The sequence below is a fragment of the Neovison vison genome, chromosome 11, assembly GCF_020171115.1.
Source record: "Neovison vison isolate M4711 chromosome 11, ASM_NN_V1, whole genome shotgun sequence".
NCBI lineage: Eukaryota > Metazoa > Chordata > Mammalia > Carnivora > Mustelidae > Neogale > Neogale vison.
In genome coordinates, this window is record NC_058101.1 from 33,396,377 (window position 1) to 33,419,074 (window position 22,698).

The 22,698-nt window shown below is 36.8% G+C and overlaps 1 protein-coding gene and 1 pseudogene across 1 annotated transcript in view; both read right to left on the bottom strand.

The window, feature by feature from the left end:
• SLC30A9 (solute carrier family 30 member 9) overlaps positions 1–22,698 on the bottom strand; it is an 86,236-nt gene that overhangs the window by 43,903 nt on the left and 19,635 nt on the right. Inside the window, exons 3-7 of the mRNA XM_044224131.1 lie at positions 15,847–15,909; positions 13,610–13,709; positions 11,166–11,258; positions 10,711–10,793; positions 2,544–2,602 (exon numbers count right to left, since the gene is read on the bottom strand). Coding sequence (XP_044080066.1) covers positions 2,544–2,602; positions 10,711–10,793; positions 11,166–11,258; positions 13,610–13,709; positions 15,847–15,909 — 398 coding nt within the window. The remainder of the gene's footprint in view (positions 1–2,543; positions 2,603–10,710; positions 10,794–11,165; positions 11,259–13,609; positions 13,710–15,846; positions 15,910–22,698) is intronic.
• LOC122889639 lies at positions 18,764–19,788 on the bottom strand (annotated as a pseudogene).

Sequence of the window (22,698 nt, forward strand, 5' to 3'; positions counted from 1 at the left end):
GAATAGGTGAAAACATGGTGATTGTTAGATTAGAAATAGTGACAAAGTCCAAGGAAAAGCAAGAGATTTACAAGGAGCCAGGATTCACAACACCCTTGGGAAGCATCCTATTAAAGCCACCCATAAATTCCATAATAAAAGCAATTGGAGAACTGACCCTTAGAGAGCAGAATGGCCAACATGCTGGAAATTACTGAAACTGGAAGATGGGTTCATCAAATATTTTTTCTACTTTTGTATATATTTGAAATTTTTGATAATAATTTTTTAAAATATTGGAACAAAAACAGAAAATGTGGCAATATTTCAAAAACGACTACCAGCAATTCAGCATAAAATACTCAAAGCACTACTGACACTTCAAAATTATAACTGCAAGTGGAGATAAAGGTACTTCTAATGCTCTAAAGGACTATCACAAATAATTTCACAGAATTAGAATTCTAAGAAAAGGCACAAGAAAGGAGAAGTGTATTAAAGGAGAAATGTATTAAAAGGACATTGAGAAATTAGATATCAGACAGTTAGATACTGCTCTCATAAGAGAATGCTTTTGGCAGACCCAGAACTAGTGAGTTCATATATATCACTACTAGAGTTCCTCTAATACAAAGAAAAATACCACAGAAAAGCAAGTGGATCAAAAGGTGGGGACAGTAGAAGAATTTCATATTTAATTTAAAAATATTAAGTATTTAACAGGAATAGCCCCATATATTTCTGGAGAATGAAAGCAACCATCTTCAGTAGGAGAATGAAGGTTTTTTCCAGAAATATGGGAACAGTAGAGGGAAATTAAAGTGTTATCCTATTACTACAAAAAAAAAAAAAAGAGTGTAATAGAAACAAATTCTAGGGGGCACCTGGGTGGCTCAGTCGGTTAAGCGTCTGTCTTTGGCTCAAGTCATGATCTCAGAGTCCTGGGATCAAGTCCCACATCTGGCTCCCTGCTCAGCAAGGGGATCTGCGTCTCCCTCTCCCTTTGCCCTTAATCGTGCTCTCTCTCTCTCTCTAATAAATAGAAAAAATCTTTTAAAAAAATTCCATTCAAATCCTGGAACTTTTCAAGGTTGACAAGTATGAATCCTCAAAAGGCCTCTAGTGACACTGATTTCAGAAGTCAGTAGCTACTCTCAAAAATCTAGAGACCATGAACCTCCATGGGAAACAGACAGAACACCTAGGAACAGATTCTCCCAGGAGGCAGGTCTCGCGAACCTATGTTATTCCACAGCAGCAGTGAAGAGGCTGGCTCCAGGGGCAAAGATTCCACCAATGGGATGCCAGAAACACAAAACTCAAGAGAGGAAATGGAAATTAAGGAGTTCTGAATACAATGAATAGAAAAGAAAAGAACAAATAAAATATGACTAAAGTTGTCATCACTGCCAACCAAAACTTTGCCAAAAGGGAGCAATGTCTGAAATGTAACTCAGAAGAAAGGAGACAATCTGCACAGCTAGTCTTTTCTCCAAATAGGACCTTCACTTCTCGACAGGAGATATCTCCCAACTAAGTTTATTTATTTATTTTTTTAAAAGATTTTTATTTATTTGTCACAGACAGAGGGAGAGAGAGTGAGCGAGCACAGGCAGACAGAGAGGCAGACAGAGGCAGAGGGAGAAGCAGGCTTCCTGCCGAGCAAGGAGCCCGATGTGGGACTCGATCCCAAGACCCTGGGATGATGACCTGAGCTGAAGGCAGCTGCTTAACCAACTGAGCCACCCAGGCGTCCCTCCCAACTAAGTTTAAATGCAACGTTGGCTAATAAAGAGGATTCAGAAGAGAATAAGAGGTAGGATGATAAAGGTAAACTTTCTATACTGGTCTCAATATTAATTTCCTTCTAATAGGGAGTATTCTGGCACACAAGTAGATAAGTTAGTAAATCTGGTGATGAAAAGTGAGGTACTTTTATCTGATTACATCTATTTTTTTCAGTGAAAGATGAAGCAAGGTCATCAGCTGAAGAGGAAGGCTGTAGGAAGTTTGGGAAGACAAGAAAAGTACGCAACAGCTGTTTCACGGAGTGAGAGACTGAACGCATTATGGAAGTTCAGTAAGACTGTCAAATAATATTGTGCCCACTGATTTTTATATATACTCATATAATAAGTAAGAACAATCAGAATGGCTGTGTAATTTTCTTGTCCAAGGACTAAACTTTTTGAGTACAAGCAGAGAAGTGGCAGTTTGAATATTTAATCAGGGTTAGAAGTAGGAGAGAGGACAAAGGAACTTAAACGTGTATACAAAAGAGTTAAATTTTACTAAAAACCTAAGAAAATAAAGTCTTCTCCCTTACCTGTATCTATATACTTATGGTTTATAACATGTTATGAATTTAAAGAGAAATTATGTCCCAGTTTTTTTTTAATTTCAAGAAAACCAAACAGAGAAAGATTATATAATTCAGTAAATTACACTGTGCTCAAGAAATCTTGAATTATAATCAGACATGCTAAAATTTCACAATGGACTGATACTAAAATTTCACTGTGCAAAAATATACACATGTAACATTATCAGAAAGATAATCTTACCTTGGTGTTTCCCAGGAAGTCTCTATATTCTCTTAGTATCTTTTGGTTTCTAAACAGCCCTTTATAAGAAAAGAATTACAAAATACATTTAGCTCATACACATTCTATCAGTCATGTTCTACACTAACACAATTATTTTCTTTAAGAGTATGTTAAATATTTTCTATTGGCTATCAGTAAAAGTATCAGATTATTATAAAAATCTGGATCTGCAACCTGGATAAAAAATGGACAAAGGACTAGAACAGATCTTTCTCCAAAGATGATATACAAATGGCTAACAAGCACATTAAAGGATGCTCATATCAAACTTCTTATGGAAAAATGCAAATTAAAACTACAATAAGGTATCACCTCACACCCACCAGAATAGCCATTATCCAAAAACAAAACAAAACCAAGCTCAGAAAATAACAAGTGTTGGCAAGGATGTGAAGAAAGTGAAAACCTTTTGTATGCTGGTGGGACTGTAAAATGGTGCAACCGCCATGGAAAGCAACATGGAGGGTTCCTCAAAACATTAAAAACTACCATATGATCTAGCAATCCCACTTGGAGGTATACATCCAAAAAAAAAAGAAAAAGAAAATAGCAAGCAAGGTCTCAAAGAAATATTTACATACTCCTATTCAGAGCGCCACTATTCAGAATAGCCAAGAAGTGAAAGCAACCAAAATGTCCATGGATAAACAAAAGGCGGTATATGCATACAATGAAATATTATTCAGATTTTAAAGAGAAGGAAATCCTGCCATACAGATAAACCTTGAGGACATTAAGCTACGTGAAATCTGTTAAAAAGACAAATATTGTATACTTCTATTTTTATGAGTCAAATTCATAGAGACAGAAAGTAGAACAGAGGTTACCAAGAGCTACAGGTAGGAGAAAAGGGGAACCATTTGTTTACAGAGTTTCAGTATTATTCCTAAAGATTTGTTCCTTAACAATGTGAATATACCTAATAATTCCTTTAAAGTGACAAATTCTGTTGTGCTTTTTAACACAACAAAAAAAGACAGGGAGAAATGCAATGAGAGAAAGGTGCACTTTTAAAATTATTTATTTATATATATATTTATTTATTTTAGGGGGTGGGGGTAGGAAGGGCCAGAAGTAGAGGAAGAAAAAGAATCTTAGGCAGGCTCCGTGCCTACTGCAGAGCCTGAGGCTGGGCTTGATCTCACAAGCCAGAGATCATGACCTGAGCTGAAATCAAGAGTTGGACACTTACCCAACTGAGCCACCCAGGCGCCCCAGAAAGGTACTTTGATATAAGATTCTCTTCTCAATATTATCTAGAAATATGAATTACTTAATCTTGATAGAAGAACCAGTTCTTCAATTTTTAGCTCAAGGTTTAAAAATACAAGAAAAACAAATTTCTATTACTTTATTTTCTCAAACCATGTTTAAATATTTCCTTTCATAGATGTACAGCCTCATAGTATCATTATTTTAATAGCAGAAGACTGAAAACAACCTATGGGGGAATGACTGAATAAACCACGTTGTACCCCACAAAATGGAGTATTATAAAAGGAATGAAGAAATGTCTCTATTTACTGCTACAGATTGGTCCTCAGGACATAATGTCAATAAAAAAACCAAAGACAGAAAGTATAACTTATTTATGAAAGGGGGTGGGGAAGGAATTAATACCATATACATGCTATTTCATAGTATATTTTTTAATGGAAAAAATAATTCCAAAACTGATTTTTTTTAATGGTTACCAATGTGAGAAGGAGTAACAGGGTGGAGAAGATAAGGATGGAAACTAAATTTCTCTGATGGTTCTTTCTGGTAGATGTGACTTTGGAATCATATAAATTATTTCTAAATATCAGAAGCAAAAATGAAACAAATGAACCTCATTTTACATCTATTTGATGGTTTATCTATGCAGACAGAAATTTCAAGTGTATTAAAACAAAGAAACATTATACATCCCTAGTGGAATATATACTAAAGAAAAAAACGAAAGTTAACACTTAGGTCATCCTGATGGCAATAATATTGGTATTATTATTTTGAAACTATACCATGTTCTTTCTGTATGTATGTATACACATGTAAGAGTAAACCAAAAATATAATTATATTATTGGATTAAGAAATAAGATTTTCAGTGTAAGGAAAAGTTAAAAAACACAACAAAGAAAACATTAAGTTTTCTAGAATAGCCTATATAGCTTCTCTCTTAAGGAAAATGAAGTATTTCTTATTACTGTCCACTGGAAAGACCTTAAAAATATGTTAACCTATTAAAAATGAGTACCACTGGGGCAGCGTGGTGGCTCAGTCCGTTAGGCGTCCAACTCTTTATTTCCGCTCAGGTCGTGATCTTGTGGTCATGAGACTGAGCCCTGCATCAGGCTCCACGCTGGACACACAGCCTGCTTAGGATTCTTTTTCTTCTTCTCCCTTTGTCCTTCCACCCCTCCCTCTCTCCCTCAAAAAAAAAAAAAAAAAAAAAAAAAACTCTCTCTACCCCTTTTCTTCCTATATTACTGACCATAACTGTCTCTCAATTTCCACCTAGAAATTTCACCAACTCATCAAGGGAAGGTAATACTGTCACCTTTAAGCTTTAGTCCTATAAAGAATTTAGAAATACAGTTGAAGAATTCAGATTCTCCTAAATAAAGCCTGTCAAAGAAAAGTATGTATACCTTTTTCTCAGATACTAGCATCTCTATCTCTATTTTAATCCTGCCACATTATATCTGTTCCCTAAAGTAACCAGAACTATAACTGCAGTGCAACCATCTAATTCCCCAATGCAATCTGCCCTATTGGAACAACATTTGATCATATCCTGTATTAGCATCTCTATTACCTTAAAGAAACCAATGGAAGCCTTTAATTGAATAGTGATACCAAAATTCTGAAGTTCCCTGACCCCAATATATATTTCTCTTAAGGCAATGTTTCACCCCTGCGGATTTAACTGTAGCTCTCTTTAGCATATCTGTGAATATAATCAGCAACTGTTTGCTTTTTCTGAGGCCCAAACCCCACAGATACTAAGATTTACTGATTCTTTTTATTACTTCTCAAAATGTTATACTAATGATTTAAAGGACTTGGATTCTGCAAAAAAATCTACACTTGCTCAACATGCAGATGACTTCATATTATATATTGCAAGCCTATGAGAATGTCAAACATATTCCTTATTCCTCCTGACTAGATTAGTTGAAAAGAGAAAAAATGTTTTCAATTTTGTCAAGAAAAGGAATAATGAGCAAAAGGTTATTCATTTTCTTTGCCTGAATATAAACTATCTAAAACCATCCTAGATCTTCAGCCAAGGTGCAACTGAGAGGATGTTAAGACCAAATGATAGATTACTACAGGCAGTGCTTAGTGAATTTTCTAGAACAGTTCAACTACTACTACAATGTAAACTAACTAAAACAAATACCTGTTTTTTCAGAAATATACACTGAAATATTTAAAGACGAAATGGACTGGTTTCAAAGTAATTTAGTAGAGTGAGGGTAAAGGAGATATAGATAAAACAAGGTTGACCATGTGTTGGTAACTGTAAAGCTAGGTGAGGATTCCTGCAGAGTGGTTATACTTTCCTCTGTACTTCTATGTTTGAAATCTCCCACAAATGGGGGGAATGAAACAAAAACTGAAGAAGGAAGATGAGAAAATACTCAGAACAAAAACCTGCAGCAAAGTAGGAATAGAGAGAAGATATCTCAACATCATAAAGGTCAAGACCCACAGCTAATATCATCCTCAATGGGGAAAAACGGGAGAGCTTTTCCTCTAAGGTCAGGAACAAGACAGGGATGTCTACTCTCACCATTGTTAAACATAGTACTAAAAGTCCTAGCATTAGCAATCAGACAACAAAAAGAAATAAAAGGCATCCTGGGGCATCTGAGTGGTTCAGTCAGTTAAGCATCTATCCTGATTCTTGCTCAGGTCATGATCTCAGGATTGTGATACTGAGCCCCACATCAGGATCCACGCTGGGTGTGGAGTCTGCTTAGCAATCTCTCTCTCTCACTCCCTCTACCCTGCCCCACTCTCTCCCTCACTAGTTATAAAAAAAAGGAGGAAATAAAAGGCATCCAAATCAGCAAGGAACAATTCACAGATAACATGATATTCTACATAGAAAATCCGAAGACTCCACCAAAATACTGCTAGAACTGATACACAAACTCAGCAAAGTCGCAGGATACAAAATCAACAGAGAAATCTGTCACATTTTTTATACACCATAAATGAAGCAGCAGAAAGAGAAATCAAGGAATTGATCCCATTTGCAATTACACTGAAAACTGTAAGATACCTAATAAGCCTAACCAAAGATGTAAAAGGTCTGTACTTTGAAAACTATAGAGTACTGATGAAAGAAATTGAAGAGGACACAGAGAAATGGAAAAACATTCCATGCTCACAGACTAGAAGAATAAACATTGTTAAAATGTCTACACTACCGAAAGCATCTACATATTTAATGCAATCCCTATCAAAATACCACCAGCATTTTCCACAGGGCTAGAACAAAGAGTCCTAAAATTTATATGGAACCACAAACGACCCCAAATAGCCAAAGCAATCTTGAGAAAGAAAAGCAAAGCTGGAGGCATCATGATTCTGGACTTCAAGCTATATTACAAAGCTGCAGTCATCAATACAGTATGGTACTGGCACAAAAATAAATACATAGATCAATGGAACAGAATGGAAAAGCCAGAAATGGGCCCACAACACTATGGTCAAATAATCTTTGATAAAGGAGGAAAAAAATATCAATGCAAACAAGATAGTCTCTTCAACATACTGGTGCTGGGAAAACTGGACAGCCACATGTGGAATGAAACTGGACCACTTTCTTACACCATATATAAAAATAAATTCAAAATGTATTAAAGACCTGAACATGAGGCACAAAACCATCAAAATCCTAGAGGAGAACACAGGTAGCAACCTCTTTGACCTCAGCCATGGCAACTTATTGCTAGACATGTCTTCAGAGGCAAGGGAAACAAAAGCAGAAATGAACTATTGGGACTTCACCTAGATAAAAAGCTTCTTCTTCTTTTTTCTTTCTTTTAAAGATTTTATTTATTTATTTGAGTGAGAGCAAAAGCAAGAGAGATCGCAGAGAGAGAGACGGAGAAGCAGACTCGCTGCTAAGCAGGAAGTCCAATACAGGGCTCAATTCCAGGACCCCAGGATCATGAGCTGAGCCGAAGGCAGATGCTTAACTGACTGAGCCACCCAGGCACCTCAAGGTAAAAAACTTCTGCACAGCTAAGGAAAGAACAAAACCAAAAAGGCAACCTACAGAATGGCAGAAGGTATTTGCAAATGATATAGCTGATAAAGGGTTAGTATCCAAAATCTACAAAGAACTTACCAAACTCAACACCCAAAAAACCCCCCAAATAATCCAGTTTAAAAATGGGCAGAAGACATAAGTAGACATTTTCCCAAAGAAGACATACAGATGGCTACAGACACATGGAAAGATGCTCAATATCACTAATCATCAGGGAAATACAAATCAAAGCCACCATGAGATACCACCTCACCCTAGTGGCTAAAATTAACAACTCAGGAAACAACAGATGATGAGAAGGCAGAGAGGGGAATCCTGTTACACTGTTGGTGGGAATCCAAACTGGAGCAGCCACTCTGAAAAACAGTACAGAGGTTCCTCAAAAAGTTAAAAATAGAGCTACCCTACCACCCAGCAATTGCACTACTAGGTGCACTACTCAAGGCGTACAAACATACTGATTCAAAGTATATGTACCCTGTTGTTTACAGCAGCCATTATTAACAACAGCCAAGGTATGGAAAGAACCCAAATGTCTATTGACTAATGAATGGATAAAAGAAAATGTGGTGTAAATATACAATGGAGTATTACTCAGCCATCAAAAAGAATGAAACCTTGTCATTTGCAACAATGTGGATGGAGCTACTGTATTATGCTAAGCAAAATAAGTCAGTAAGAAAAAAACAAATACTGTATGACTGCACTAATATGTGGAACTTAAGAAACTAAATGAACACAGGCGAAGGGAATAAAAAAAAAAAGAAAGGGAGGCAAACTCTTAATTATAGAGAACAAATTGAGGGTTGATGGAGGGGAGGTGGGCACAAGATGGGCTAAATGGGTGATGGGAATTAAGGAGGGCACTTGCTGTGATGAGCACTGGGTGTTAGATGTAAACAATGCGTCACTAAATTCTACTACTGAAACCAATATTACACTATATGTTAACTAACTGGAGTTTAAATAAACTTGAAATAAAAATAAATAAATTTTTTTTAAAAAGTAGTTAACTCCAAAAAAAAAAAATTTAGAATATACAAAATTAAAGAGTTAAAATCTATCAAAAACTCATTAAATCAATTTAAGAAGATACACAATGTAAGAGATGGAGTAAAGGATATAAAAATTATCACAGAAGAAGAGTTAAGAAAAACAAATATATTAAAGATAACAAACCTCAGCAGTCACCAGAGATTCAAAATTAAAGATATCATCTGCTGCCCATCAAATACACAGCAAAGTTAAAACAATGGTAATATCCAGCATTGTCAAGGGTTTGAGAAAATAGTCACCCTCATACACTTTAAGTGTAATATAAACTGGCACCATTTTCCTTTGGAGAATATTCTATTAAATTTTAAAATGCCCATGTCCTTTGACCTTGAAATACTACTAACATTTTATCTATGTATTTGCAATAAGAGAATATGTTATTATATATTTAAGAAATATACTGACTGTTGTATTCTTTGTAATAGTAAAAAAAAGTTTGAGAACATAAAGCTTATTACATCCACACAGTGGAATATTATGCAGCAGTTTAAAAAGAATGAGAGACAGGTAGATTTCTATATGTAGACATGGGAAGATGTTTATGGTTACACTGTTAAGTATAAAAAACTAGAGGCAAAACAATAGGTATAGTGTCACCAATTTATGTTTAAGTGAAAAAAATGATGTATATAAAATTTGAAAAGGCAGCAGAGAAATATTCTGGATAGATATATCCCAAACTTCCAGCAATAGTTATCTATAGGAAGCAAAATGAGATGCTGACCAGACAAAATGAAAGGAGACTTTTATTCTTTATATTTTTGTATCCTTTTTTAAATCACAAGTGTGCAACACTTTTGACATTAATGAATATATATATGTAAATCAAAGAATTAGCTAAATTATATCTCACATAATTATGAATCCTAATTCTATAAAGGTGGCTTTGTCACTCAACTATTGGAGTGTTAAATGCCCAGAGAGTCTTATTTGCAACTAAATCTCAAGCATCAACCACAGCTTCTAGTTCACAGTAAATGTTTGATAAATATCTGCTGAATGAATGAATTAAAGTACAAGTGGGGCAGGCAGTGCCTGGGTGGCTCAATCAGTTAAGCATCCAGCTTTGGTTTCAGCTCAGGTCATGATCTCATGAGACATGAGATCAGCCTGGCATCTCTGTGTTCAGTGGAAGTCTGTGTCTCTCTCTCTCTCCCCTCTTCCTTTGGCCCTTCCCCCAATTCATGCGACTCTCCCTGGAATAAATAGAAAAATTAGAAAAGTAAAGTAGAAACGGGGAAACTGAATTAACAGACTTTTCTGTAAGAAAGCACAATCACTTTTAGAACAAGTGTAATCTTCAAATCACACCATAAATTATAATATTCATGTATCTTATAATAACAAACCACCAACCAGTTTTGTTTCCTCTCATCATCCTTAAAAGAACTATAGAGGAAAAACACAAGAAAATAGATACTGCTTTTATTTTATTTATTTTTTTTTTTAAGATTTTATTTGTGAGAGAGAACAAGCATGCAAACACACAAGCAGGGGAGCAGTAGGCAGGATCAGCAGGCTCCCCACTGACCCAGGAACCTGATGCTAGGATTCATTCCAGGACCCTGGGATCATGACCTGAGATGAAGGCAGACGCTTAACCGAGTGAGCCACCCAGGCATCCTGATACTGTTTTTAAAAAGTAACTGAATCCCAAAGTGGCAATTAGTATTTGCTAAGAACCAAAAGAGCCGAAGCAGAGAGGCATGCAACTACTAGGGAGTGCAATTATTAAAGGCCCAAGTTTTACCTACAACTTACTTTTCAATTAACTCCACTTTAAACTGAATATACTTACTTTCTCTGTATTCTATTTCTGCTTCTTTACGCAGTTTTTTCTCTCTGGCCAGAGCTTCAGGGCTTCCCCAAACTTCCAAGGATCTGTGCATACATATATGGCCATCAACAATGGACAATTTTAATGCCTTAATTGCAATTATATTTAAATCAAGATGAACTATAACTACATGAAAAGATTACAACAAAGCAGAAGGTCCTTTAGGAAAAATACATAGGACTTAAAAAATGTTTCTAAATTAACTCTAAATAGTAAGTAAATTCAACAACAAATTTTCTTACAAATTATCAAATACTTTTAGTTAACTAGTACATATTAGTAATTCACAAACAAGTTTGCAAAGATAAAAATATTCTGCATTTAAAACAGATGATTTAAAAGCCTCTATCCAATATTGGTTTTTATTAATCTAAAATTTGCCTTGTACATTTATTCTAGAAGAAGCATGTTCTTACTTTGCCTCCACATCTGATCTCAAGTATACAGTAAAGGACTCAGTATCTTCATGAGGACTTCGTCGTCTGATTTTTCGAAGCTGGTCTAGATCACTGAAGAAAGAAACGTGCTGAATTTATTCTGAAAAGGTTCACATAGTTTTTGTTCTTAGAAGGATTATTAGGGGTAGGTAAAAGCCACTACCTAGATCCTGATCTAAAAAGGCTATACAGATCAGTTTAAGGCTGGAAAAATCAGTTTAAAGATGGCATTTTGTACACAAAATGTGGTCTAGAGACAGTGAAAAAATAAAAATTTTTCTTGATGCTCACTAAAAATACCATAACATGATAGGCAGAGATGTAATTTCTTCATTAGTGTTTGTATTTTATCTGCTATGGACACCCCACTGCAATGTCTGATGTATGAAAAAAAGTAGAAAAAAACATGGATTAGAGCAACATCCTTTACTTAAGAATTTAAATTAAAAATTTACAGTCAGGGGCACCTGGGTGGCTCAGTGGGTTAAAGCCTCTGCCTTTGGCCCAGGTCATGATCCCAGGGACCTGGGATCGAGACCCGCATCGGGTTCTCTGCTCAGCAGGGAGCCTGCTTCCCTTCCTCTCTCTCTGCCTACCTCTTTGCCTACTTGTGATCTCTGTCAAATAAATAAATAAAATCTTAAAAAAAAATTTATAGGGACGCCTGGGTGGCTCAGTTGGTTGGACAACTGCCTTCGGCTCAGGTCATGTACCCAGAGTCCCAGGATCGAGTCCCGCATCGGGCTCCCAGCTCCACGGGGAGTCTGCTTCTCCCTCTGACCTTCTCCTCGCTCATGCTCTCTCTCACTGTCTCTCTCTCCAATAAATAAATAAATTCTTTAAAAAAAATTTATAGTCATACTTGTTTATATCCAGATTAATACTAAGTGGTGATACTAAATGGCAATATTATTTACAGGTATCAAGTCATAAAGAGTGTCTGTCAATTCTATGTTATTTATTTTCCATTCTCAAGGTTTATGTATTCATCAACACTGCTAAACAGTCATTCTAAATTTTTTTTTTAAAGATTTTATTCATTTGTTTGACAGAAATCACAAGTAGGCAGATAGGCAGGCAGAGAGAGGGGGAGAAGCAGGCTCCCTTCTGAGCAGAGAGCCTGATGCAGGGTTCAATCCCAGGACCCTGGGATCATGACCCGAGCCAAAGGCAGAGGCTTTAACCCACTGAGCCATCCAGACGCCCTAACAGTCATTCTAAATTTGATCAAATTTCCTATGGAAATTTTAGAAGAGTTATGAAAAGGCCTATAAATAAAAAGCTGGTATAAGTTCCAAGAAATTAAACTTGGGAGATTATAGGGTGCCTGGTTGGCTCAGTCAGTGGAGCATGCAACTAGATCTCAGGATTATGGGTTTGAGCCCCACACTGGGTATGGACATTACTTAAAAATAAAATCTTTAAAATAAATACAATACAATAAATCAACAACCAACCATCACATATTAGTATAAAATTTGGACAAGGTATCAAAGATATGTATTCTAACCCCATGATGCTGACTTAGTAAATGAGCTGGGTCATCAGTGATGTCTTTACTATGTTTCCTGGCCTACAATGTGGAGCTAGCAATACCTAATCTACTTAATTCACAAAATTTTTGTGAGAACTAAATGAAATACTCCATGTGAAACAGGACATTGTTTTACATCAATCAATGGCACAACTGGTTGTTAATAGGTATGTAAGTTATAAAACTGATTATAAGAATTCTTATTTCTTGATAATATACCATAGAGGATGTGATGGGCGGGGCGGGGGGGGGAGGCTAAATCTGATAACTAAATTGTCAAGAAATTTTCCATGTAATATGGCTTGCTTAGGTAAACATGGAAAGGAAGGGAAATTTTTAATTTGTGACAAATTTCTCAACAAATCTATGATTACAAGAAAATTCATAACAAAAAGATATCAGAAAACAAAAATAACTTATGCTCAACAGAGTTGGAGTATGAACATATATGTAACTAAATTATTCAACTCCACTAGCCAAAAAACCCAACACTTTTTTTTAATTTTATTTTTTTCAATGTAAAACCCAACACTTTAAAAAGTTAAACATACAAATATGCAAATATCTTATTGATAAGATACCTTATATGCCACGTATTAACATAATAATAAAACTCCTAAAGTTCTTATGTGATACAGATGTCTTGAAGAACCTGCTTCTTTGGGTTTATGATACCAGGAAAGACAGGACTGCCCACACTGAAGCAGAATTCAGTTTCATAAGCTAACAATTTAAACATTTTTTTAACTGGACAAAATAGTTCTTCAATTGAGGAAGGAGTCATGGGAAAATTTCCACATGGATAGCAGCAAGTAACACATTGTAAGAAATACAAGGTTATGTAGATGAGCTAGAACTACCACATTTTATAAAAAAACAACTACTATACCTGGATTTAAGGCAGAACTCATTTATTGCTCTGACTCCAGTGATGAAATTATTCTGAGTGTACTTTGGTCCATACTCCCTCTTCTTAAGGACTGCTTTGACTAAATCCAAAAATATAAAAAAACATAAATATGGACATTAGAAATCACATTAGAAGATGAACATATGCTGATATTTAAGAGGGCTCACTAATGAATTTCATAGAAAAACTGATGTTTTTCTTGATGCACTGAATGGCACCAGAAGAAGAAAGTCTCCCAAGTGCAGATTAGGACAGAATTCCATTTGTAGCCGTCTAGATTTTATCTCCATAGTCATCTGTAACTGATGCCAAATTTCAACCCTCTGTCTAATGGATACCCTGTATAGGTATTCCTGGTCTGTTTAAATTGTACTAATATAATATAAATGGTCTAGGGTCTAAAAAAAATAATAATAAATTGTCTAGGGTCTAAATAAAAAGGAGGTTTCAGTAAAAAAAAAAATCACATGCTTGTTCAATGTTTTCTAAACAATGTTTTCTAAACCGGTAAAACTGGCATTTTATAAAAAATTCAAATAAAAAGTGAATAAACATTACCACATACAATGAATAAGTACATTTTGTGAAAGCTTTTGTTTCAGTTACATACAATAATGTGTGTGTGTGTGTATATATATATATATATATATAGTAGAGGTCATTAATATTTCTTATGTGACTTGCAGTCAAAAAAGCCTAAAGCTGCTGGACTGTTTCACCATAGTCCATAAGAAAGCTAAAGTAAACATAAGAAATATTTTTATCAGTTAAAAATTATAGAATGTTTACTACAGATTATAGGTAAAATACTACCTTCTACTAAACTGCTTCCCTACTACCAAGTATCAAGTTGTTCATTAAAAAAACAAACAAACAAAAAAACCCCAGAAATATCAATAACAAGTATCAGTTTGGCATCAATTATAGCCTGTGAATCAAAAACTACACTCAATATAGGTCTATATTTATAAATCAGAAACTGAGACTTCCGATTGAATGACACAGATAAATAAAATAAGCAAATATCTGAAGGGCAGGGGCAAAACAACAGAAAGTCATGTGTTCCATTTCCAACTATCACCCTGATGCTTCATATTCTATTCCCAGATATTAATTAACAAGTTTTCCACTGTACTTTGAAGTGGAAAGAGCAAATTAAGACTAAAATGATTCATCAATACAGTAGGTAAAAAAGACTCTTAAGATATCATATTAACTATTAAAATTGAATGCAAAAATAAGAAGAACATTCCAAACATAAAGTTCAGTATAAAAATCAAAACTTTATTTGAAAAAAATACATCTAAGGAAGTTCAGGATTCTTTTTCTGTGAGTTTCAAGTCTCTAAACTGGCTTACTCTAATAATCCTAAAATTCTATACCCAGATGAGCTCCTCTGGAGCAAATAATTATTCTTTCTTCTGAAAAACTGAGTGTTTTTTTTAAATTACTTTTTAAAGATTTCTTCAAAGTATACAGAAATCCCTATTGGCCTATCCTGGCCAGGGTATTGACGATGGTGACAGCTATCAATGTTAATTATTCTTAACTGTCACTATATATGCTACGGATCATCTTCAAGGTTATCCTAGAAAAGAAATCCCATTTTTAGCATAGTCTTATAGGGGAGAAAACTGTGGCACAGGGAAAATGCCCAAGGTCATACAGTTAATACATCCTGGAACCACAAACTGAATCCACTTTTGTCTGATGTCAAAGCCATGGTGCTTCTAGTCACAGAGTTACTGCCCTTGTCAAACACGCTGCTTTGTAGACAGGAGACAGAGTTCATTACAAAGAGCAGAGCTGCAAACAAGACTGCCTTCGTCACTCAGTTATTCCTAAAGAAGAAAGTTGGACAAGAATGTCCAAACTCTATTTGGATTTGAACATGCTGGAACTGAAAGGTACTGGTCTGTTTAATCACATTACTTTTCTAAAAATGATAAAGCAATGGGTGACTTTTATTTGCCATTACTTCCTTCTTTGGGCTTTTGAAAAAATAATTACCACCAAATTTATAACCCAAATGCAAAATGAACTTCAGTAGAAATTAGCTTATAAGCAGGAGTATAAATCTTTACAGTCAGTATATTTAAAGAAAAATAAAAATAGGCAGTATACTCAGAATAATACAATTATACAGAGCTCTATATAAACTAATTTTGTATATTCAAAACACTATTATAATGAAAAACAGAATAAAATATATTTACCTCTTACTTGGAGAGGCTCTTGCTTAATAAGTGGAGCTTTCAGTTCAGCGCCTATATTTTCTGCTATAAAGTTTATTAAAAAAGTAACAATAAGTAGTTGTTTTCATACAAACCTATAAACTTAATATTAGCTAACAATCTGGCAATGTATATAAAAGATAATACATGATAGACCAAATTGTATTTATCCTAGGAATTCAAGAGTAGTCAAACATTAGTAAACCTATCAATGCCCCTAATTAACAGACTGAAGAACAAGAGCTATAGAATCATTTCAGGAGCAAAAGAAAAAGCATTCACTAATATTCAACACCCATACAACTTTCAAACTTTTGAAAATTAACATAAGGGATTTCCTTAAAAAATAAAACAAACTTCTAACAAACATACTCAATGGTGAAAAATTTAGATGCGTTTCTTTAAAATAAGGAACAGGGTGCCTGGGTGGCTCAGTTGGTTGAGCCACTGCCTTCGGCGTGGGTCATGATCCCGGAGTCCCAGGATCGAGTCCCGCATCGGGCTCCCAGCTCCGCAGGGAGTCTGCTTCTCCCTCTGACCTTCTCCCCCTCTCATACTCTCTCTCTCACTCTCTCTCTCTCTCTCTCTCTCTAACAAATAAATAAATAAAATCTTAAAATAAGGAACAAAATGATGACAAATACTATGAATTCTTTTACTCAAAACTACTCTAGAGGGGCACCTAGAGTGGCTCAGTCAGTTAGGCATCTGACTTTGGCTCAGGTCATGATCTCAGGGGCTTGGGATCAAGACCCATGCTGGGATTCCTCCTTAGTGGGCGGCTGTTTGTCCCTCTTTCTCTCCCTCTACTCCTTCCCCTGCTTGTGCTCTCTCTCTCAAATAAATAAATAAAATCTTGGGGGTAAAAAAACTATTGTAGAGATACAATATGAGGAAAGGATGACTATCAAGTGGCTACTGGGACAACTGTACAACTCCCTCCCCCAAAATAAATTAGTAATTAAATAAAAATTAAAAATTAAATATACCTCACCCCATAAACAGGCAATTTCAGGTAAAGATTTACATGTTAAGGCATTTACACACCTAACAGACAACAGAGAATATTTTTATGGTACAGACAGATTTCTTAAACAAGAAAAAATGGGTATATTCTGCTAAATCAAAATTCAAAACTTCTGTCCATCAAAAGAGCCTTTAAAGATTTTATTTATTTATTTATTTGACAGAGACCACAAGTAGAGAGAGAGGAAGCAGGCTCCCTGCTGAGCAGAGAGCCCAATGTGGGGCTTGATCCCAGGACTCTGGGATCATGACCTGGGTCGAAGGCAGAGGCTTTTAACCCACTGAGCCACCCAGGCGCCCAAAAGATCCTTTAAAAAAAGAAAAGAAAAGCTTCAAATTGGGAAAAGATATTTCTAATAAATAGGATCAACAAATGATAACTACCAATATTTAAGAATTACTCTAGATCAACAAGAAAAAAAAATCATTAGAAAAACAGAGAAGACAGTAAGAAAGGAAGGATATGTGAATAACAAATAAACATATGAAGAAATGGCTGCCTCATTATGGACAAAACCCAAATGAAACTAAAAGAAGCCATTTTACAACCATCATTAGAAGAAAATGAAGAAATACATCAATATCTAATGTTGGCAAGGATTGGAGCAATGAGAATTCATATACTGCTGGTAGAAATACAAACAGACACAATTACCTTGCTAAACAAGTTGCCATTATCTGATACAGTTGAACACAAGCATAACCTATGACCTAGCAAATTCTACTTCTAGGGCAATTTATTTGCCTTAATAGAAACTTGCACAAGAGTACAAGGAGAAAAGTAAATGGTATTTCAGAGCAGCACTGGTCTGTTGCTTCAAATTGGAAACCACCCAAATGTCTACAAGCATTGACAGTTATACCCTGTTATAGTCATAGATTTTACAGTAGTGAATATTATAAATATAATAATGGCCATCTTTCTTTGACCCTTTACTATGTGACAACCCCTATTTATTCTAAGCACTTTGCATTTATCAACTCATTTAATTCACGCAACCCTCAAAAGTATGTACTCTAATTATCCCCATGAAAATGAATGAACCAGACACATATACCATTAGGATAAATCTTACCAAAATGTAATGAAGAATGTAAAACACAAAAGCATACACACAATAAGTTACCACACAATAAAGTAAAAAAAAAAAAGCTAAACAATACACACAAATGTTTAAATCTATTCCCTTTTTGGAGCTCAAAACAAAATTCAGGACAGTCACTTAGCTTTTTCTTTTTTCTTTTAAATTTCAAGATATTTTTTAATATAGATTTTATTTTTAAGCAATCTCTTCACCCAATGTAGGGCTTTAACTTATAACCCTGAGATCAAGAGACTCAGGCTCCACCAACTGAGCCACCAAGGTGACCCTCAAAAAGAAATTTATCAGGAAGAGGAGCAGAGAGGGAGGGGCAGGAAGAGGGAAAGAATCCTAAGAAGACTTCTCGCTGAGCGCAGAGCTCAACGCAGAGCCTGCCTCTAGGACCATGAGATCATGACTTGAACCAAAACCAAGAGTAGGACGCCCACCCAAATGACTGAGGCAACCAAGCACCCCAAGATACTTTATTTTGAAAACAGGTCACAACACTAAGCTTTTGGCCCATTCTGCCGAAGTATAAGCTACAAATGCTTGCTCAGCAGCTGAGGGGCACTCTTCAGTAGCATGTATGACAGGTAAATAAAACTCCCATTAAAAACAAAAATTCAATTAGTTTCCACAGGAACACAGACAAATGACTTCATCTCCCTAGCCTTCCATATTGTTGCATCCATGCCAACCTTTCTTACAAAGACATTTCAAAACTAGCAGTAATTAATTTAAATTGTCCCTTCAAATCCCACAACCCAAGCTAGACTTGAAGTTAACAGCTACAGGAATGGCACCCACACGCGAATGCTAGCTGAAGGACAGGCAGCGGGGGAACTTATTGTCCTCCTCTCCCAGGCACAGGATGCAGGCAGGGGGCTGACGTCCTAGTCCTCTACTTAGGGCAGGAAGTCCTGATTCTGGATTTGCTACATCAGTTGCCATGTCAGCCCCTAAATTTTATAGCACCCAGCTGGCCTCTGGTACCCATCCAAAGCAGAAGCAGCAGCAACAGTGTGAACACCCATTTTATCAAAGAATATCCAATCGCCCACATGCCTCTTGGGCAAATCACAGCTCTCAACAATGTGATTAAGGCCATCACACGTCAGTCCCAATACGCTAGCTGAATGGTACCTCACATCCAGTTTGCGTCTATTTTGCAGAAGGGACTTCACATGTGCACGATCATAAAGGATCCAATTAAATGATCCATATACTCCATCATTCATGTAATACATAAAGTCTGGTTCACTCGACTCACCCTCATCAGAGCCTGTGTGATCCTTTAATATGAGTTTTTTTGGCAATGATATTAACTGCGAGCACAATAGCTAATGCAATGTAATATCTGCCAGGCGCAGCTATGATTCTCAATCCCAAGTCTGACTCTGACGGGAAATACTTGTCCAGTGCAGGGTTTATAACTGATAAATTTGATACTGAGTTCTTCAAATTTAAGCTTTCCATCCTCAGATCCAGGAAAGCCACCACTGATATCAAGCAGATACATGCTGAAGCCAACCTCAGCTCCCATGTCAAAGACACAGCGGGCATCAGAGATGGCCTGCACAAAGCTCTCAGGCTCCGTACAGCCACTTCCCACGTAGGAGCTGACACCAATGGAATCAATGTTTAGCTCTCTCACCCATTCCAAAAGAATCCTGCTGGTTTTGAGTGTGGCATCAAATTTAAAATTGAGACGGACTATTTTGGAATCATCAGTGGCAATCTGCAAAACCCACTTTACCTTTGGATGTAACTTGGCAATTTTCATCAGTTTGACTTCACTATCAGAAGTCATCATCTGGGGCGCGTGGGTGGCTCAGTGAGTTAAGCCTCTGCCTTCAGCTCAGGTCATGATCCCAGGGTCCTGGGATCGAGCCCCGCATCGGGCTCCCTACTCAGCAGTGAGCCTGCTTCCTCTCTCTCTGCCTGCCTCTCTGCCTACTTGTGATCTCTGTCCCAAGTTTGGTCTTCACTATGGTTCTATCATTGCATTTGAATGCATAAAAGGGGATGACCCAAAGAAGAACTTTTTTTTTTTTTTTAAGTAGGCAGAGAGGCAGGCAAAGAGAGAAGAGGAAGCAGGCTCCCCGCTGAGCGGAGAGCCCAATGTGGGGCTCGATCCCAGGACCCTGAGATCATGACCTGAGCTGAAGGCAGAGGCCCAACCCACTGAGCCACCCAGGTGCCCCCAAAGAAGAACTTTTAACCATCTCATATGTTTCTTTAGAATGCCTCCCAGGTCTGCGATAGAGAAGGCATCCTTATTATCAGAAGACCAAATTTCATTAATTTTTTGGTCCAGAATGTCCTTGGCAGTAAAGCCTTCATGAAGAAACGGAAGTCAAATTCTGATTTACTAAAGTTGTTCATGGTTTCTCGATGTTCCCCGAAATATAACAAAAGGGAAAACTAAGAGATGGGATTTAAAGAAAATTATAACCAGTTTTTCATAAAGACAACTCTCCAGAATTCCAAGTCCCACTGAAGATGCATGTGCCCTCAGTGCAGCAGTGTAAAATGCTCTGGTAAACACAGAATTTACTGTCTCTCCTACTCCTGCTGCAGGGCTTGCCACATGGGTTTTAAAAGAGAAAAGCAGTTGAAGAAACCACAGGCCTTCCCAACAAATTCTCTATTCTCTCTGAAATGGCCTATTAAATGTAGCCAAGAGCTTTATGCCTTTTAAGTGCCTTTTCATTTTTTTTTAATCTTTTTGCTTCCCTATGCACACAAAAGGTCAATTCAATTTACTAATCCTCTACTTGACGATGACTATTTGATCTATTAAATTTTTGTTTTGGGGCACCTGGGTGGCTCAGTGGGTTAAGCCACTGCCTTCAGCTCAGGTCATGATCCCAGGGTCCTGGGATCGAGCCCCGCATTGGGCTCCCTGCTCAGCAGTGAGCCTCCTTCCCCCTCTCTCTCTGCCTGCCTCTCTGCCTACTTGTGATCTCTGTCTGTCAAATAAATAAATAAAACCTTAAAAAAAAAAAAAGACTTTTGTTTTAAAGATTTATTTAGGGGGGCACCTGGGTGGCTCAGTGGGTTAAGCCACTGCCTTCAGCTCAGGTCATGATCTCAGGGTTCTGGGATCGAGCCCCACATCGGGCTCTCTGCTCAGCAGGAAGCCTGCTTCTCTCTCTCTCTGCCTGCTTGTGATCTCTCTCTAATAAATAAATCTTTGAAAAAAAAAAAAAGATTTATTTAGGGGCACCTGGGTGGCTCAGTGGGTTAAAGCCTCTGCCTTCCGCTCAGGTCATGATATCAGGGTCCTGGGATCAAACCCCACATTGGGCTCTCTGCTCAGCAGGGAGCCTGCTTCCTCCTCTCTCTCTGCCTGCCACTCTGCCTACTTGTGACCTCTGTCTGTCAAATAAATAAATAAAATCTTTTAAAAAAATTTTTTTAATTTATTTTTCGAGAGTGAGAAGGAGCCAGAGGGGTAGGTAGGGAAAGAGGGAGATAAAATCTCAAGCTGATCCCACCACAGGGCTCGATCCCAGGACCCTAAGATCATGACCCGAGCCAAAACCAAGAGTCAGACACTTAACCTACTGAGCCACCCAGGTGCCCCTAATCTATTAAATTCTTATTTTAGTGACTACACTTTCATTTCTAAGATTTCTAGTTGGCTCTTTTCCAGATATATTTGTTCTGGTTTTACTCTGCCAGTATGTATTTCAAATATGAGTACTTCACTTATTTTTCTGAGGATATTAAACTTATTTTAAAGCAATTCAGGCTGTTATTTTAGCATCATCTAGAGATAATACACATTTGATTTTGTTGGCTTTCTTACAGCTAGGATTTTTCATGCATTTTTATTTTTTTATTGATACAATTGACATACAAGATTTTATAAGTTTAAGGTGTATAATGTGTTGATTTGTTGAAATGTACACATTGCAATATGATCCTTTGTGTATTTTTATGTTTGGGAGATTACAATCCTATTAATTAACTAATTGTTAATTAGTATCCTATTCTGAATAAGATATATCCTTTCATTCTCCTCATGCTCTACCTCAAAACTCAATCTGATCTTTGTCTTTTTTTTTTTTAAAGATTTTATTTATTTATTTGACAGAGAGAAATCACAAGTAGACAGAGAGGCAGGCAGAGAGAGAGAGGGAAGCAGGCTCCCTGCTGAGCAGAGAGCCTGATGCGGGACTCGATCCCAAGACCCTGAGATCATGACCTGAGCCGAAGGCAGCGGCTTAACCCACTGAGCCACCCAGGCGCCCCTGTTCTGTCTGTCTTGAACCAGATTTCCTACCGCCAGTTTGAAATTCCCACCCCCTCGATCCAGTCTTAAAACCAGCAAATAGCAGGATCCAATTCCTCTTTTTCCCTCTTGCCTCCCTAACTTACAACTTCCTACAAGACAAAGCCTCACATAACTAATGGAAGAAGCCAGTTTAGCCTCCGATATGTGAGCGTGTGGGTAAGTTCACACAATGAGTCTGACTCCAGCACCTGGCTATGCATGTAGCGCCTGTAGATCTATTATCCTAACCAAACCAAACCCCTGGTGGCCAATGCCTGATTACAGACCACAGTCCAGCACCTTCTGTTACACTCCTTGGACACAGCACAACTTTTTCTGAGTCCAGTTGTTTCTTCAGTTTTCTCTTTCTATATTTTACCTATCACTCCAAGGAAAAGTAGAACAGACACCTGAAAGCATCTATTCAAAATGCTATCTTGA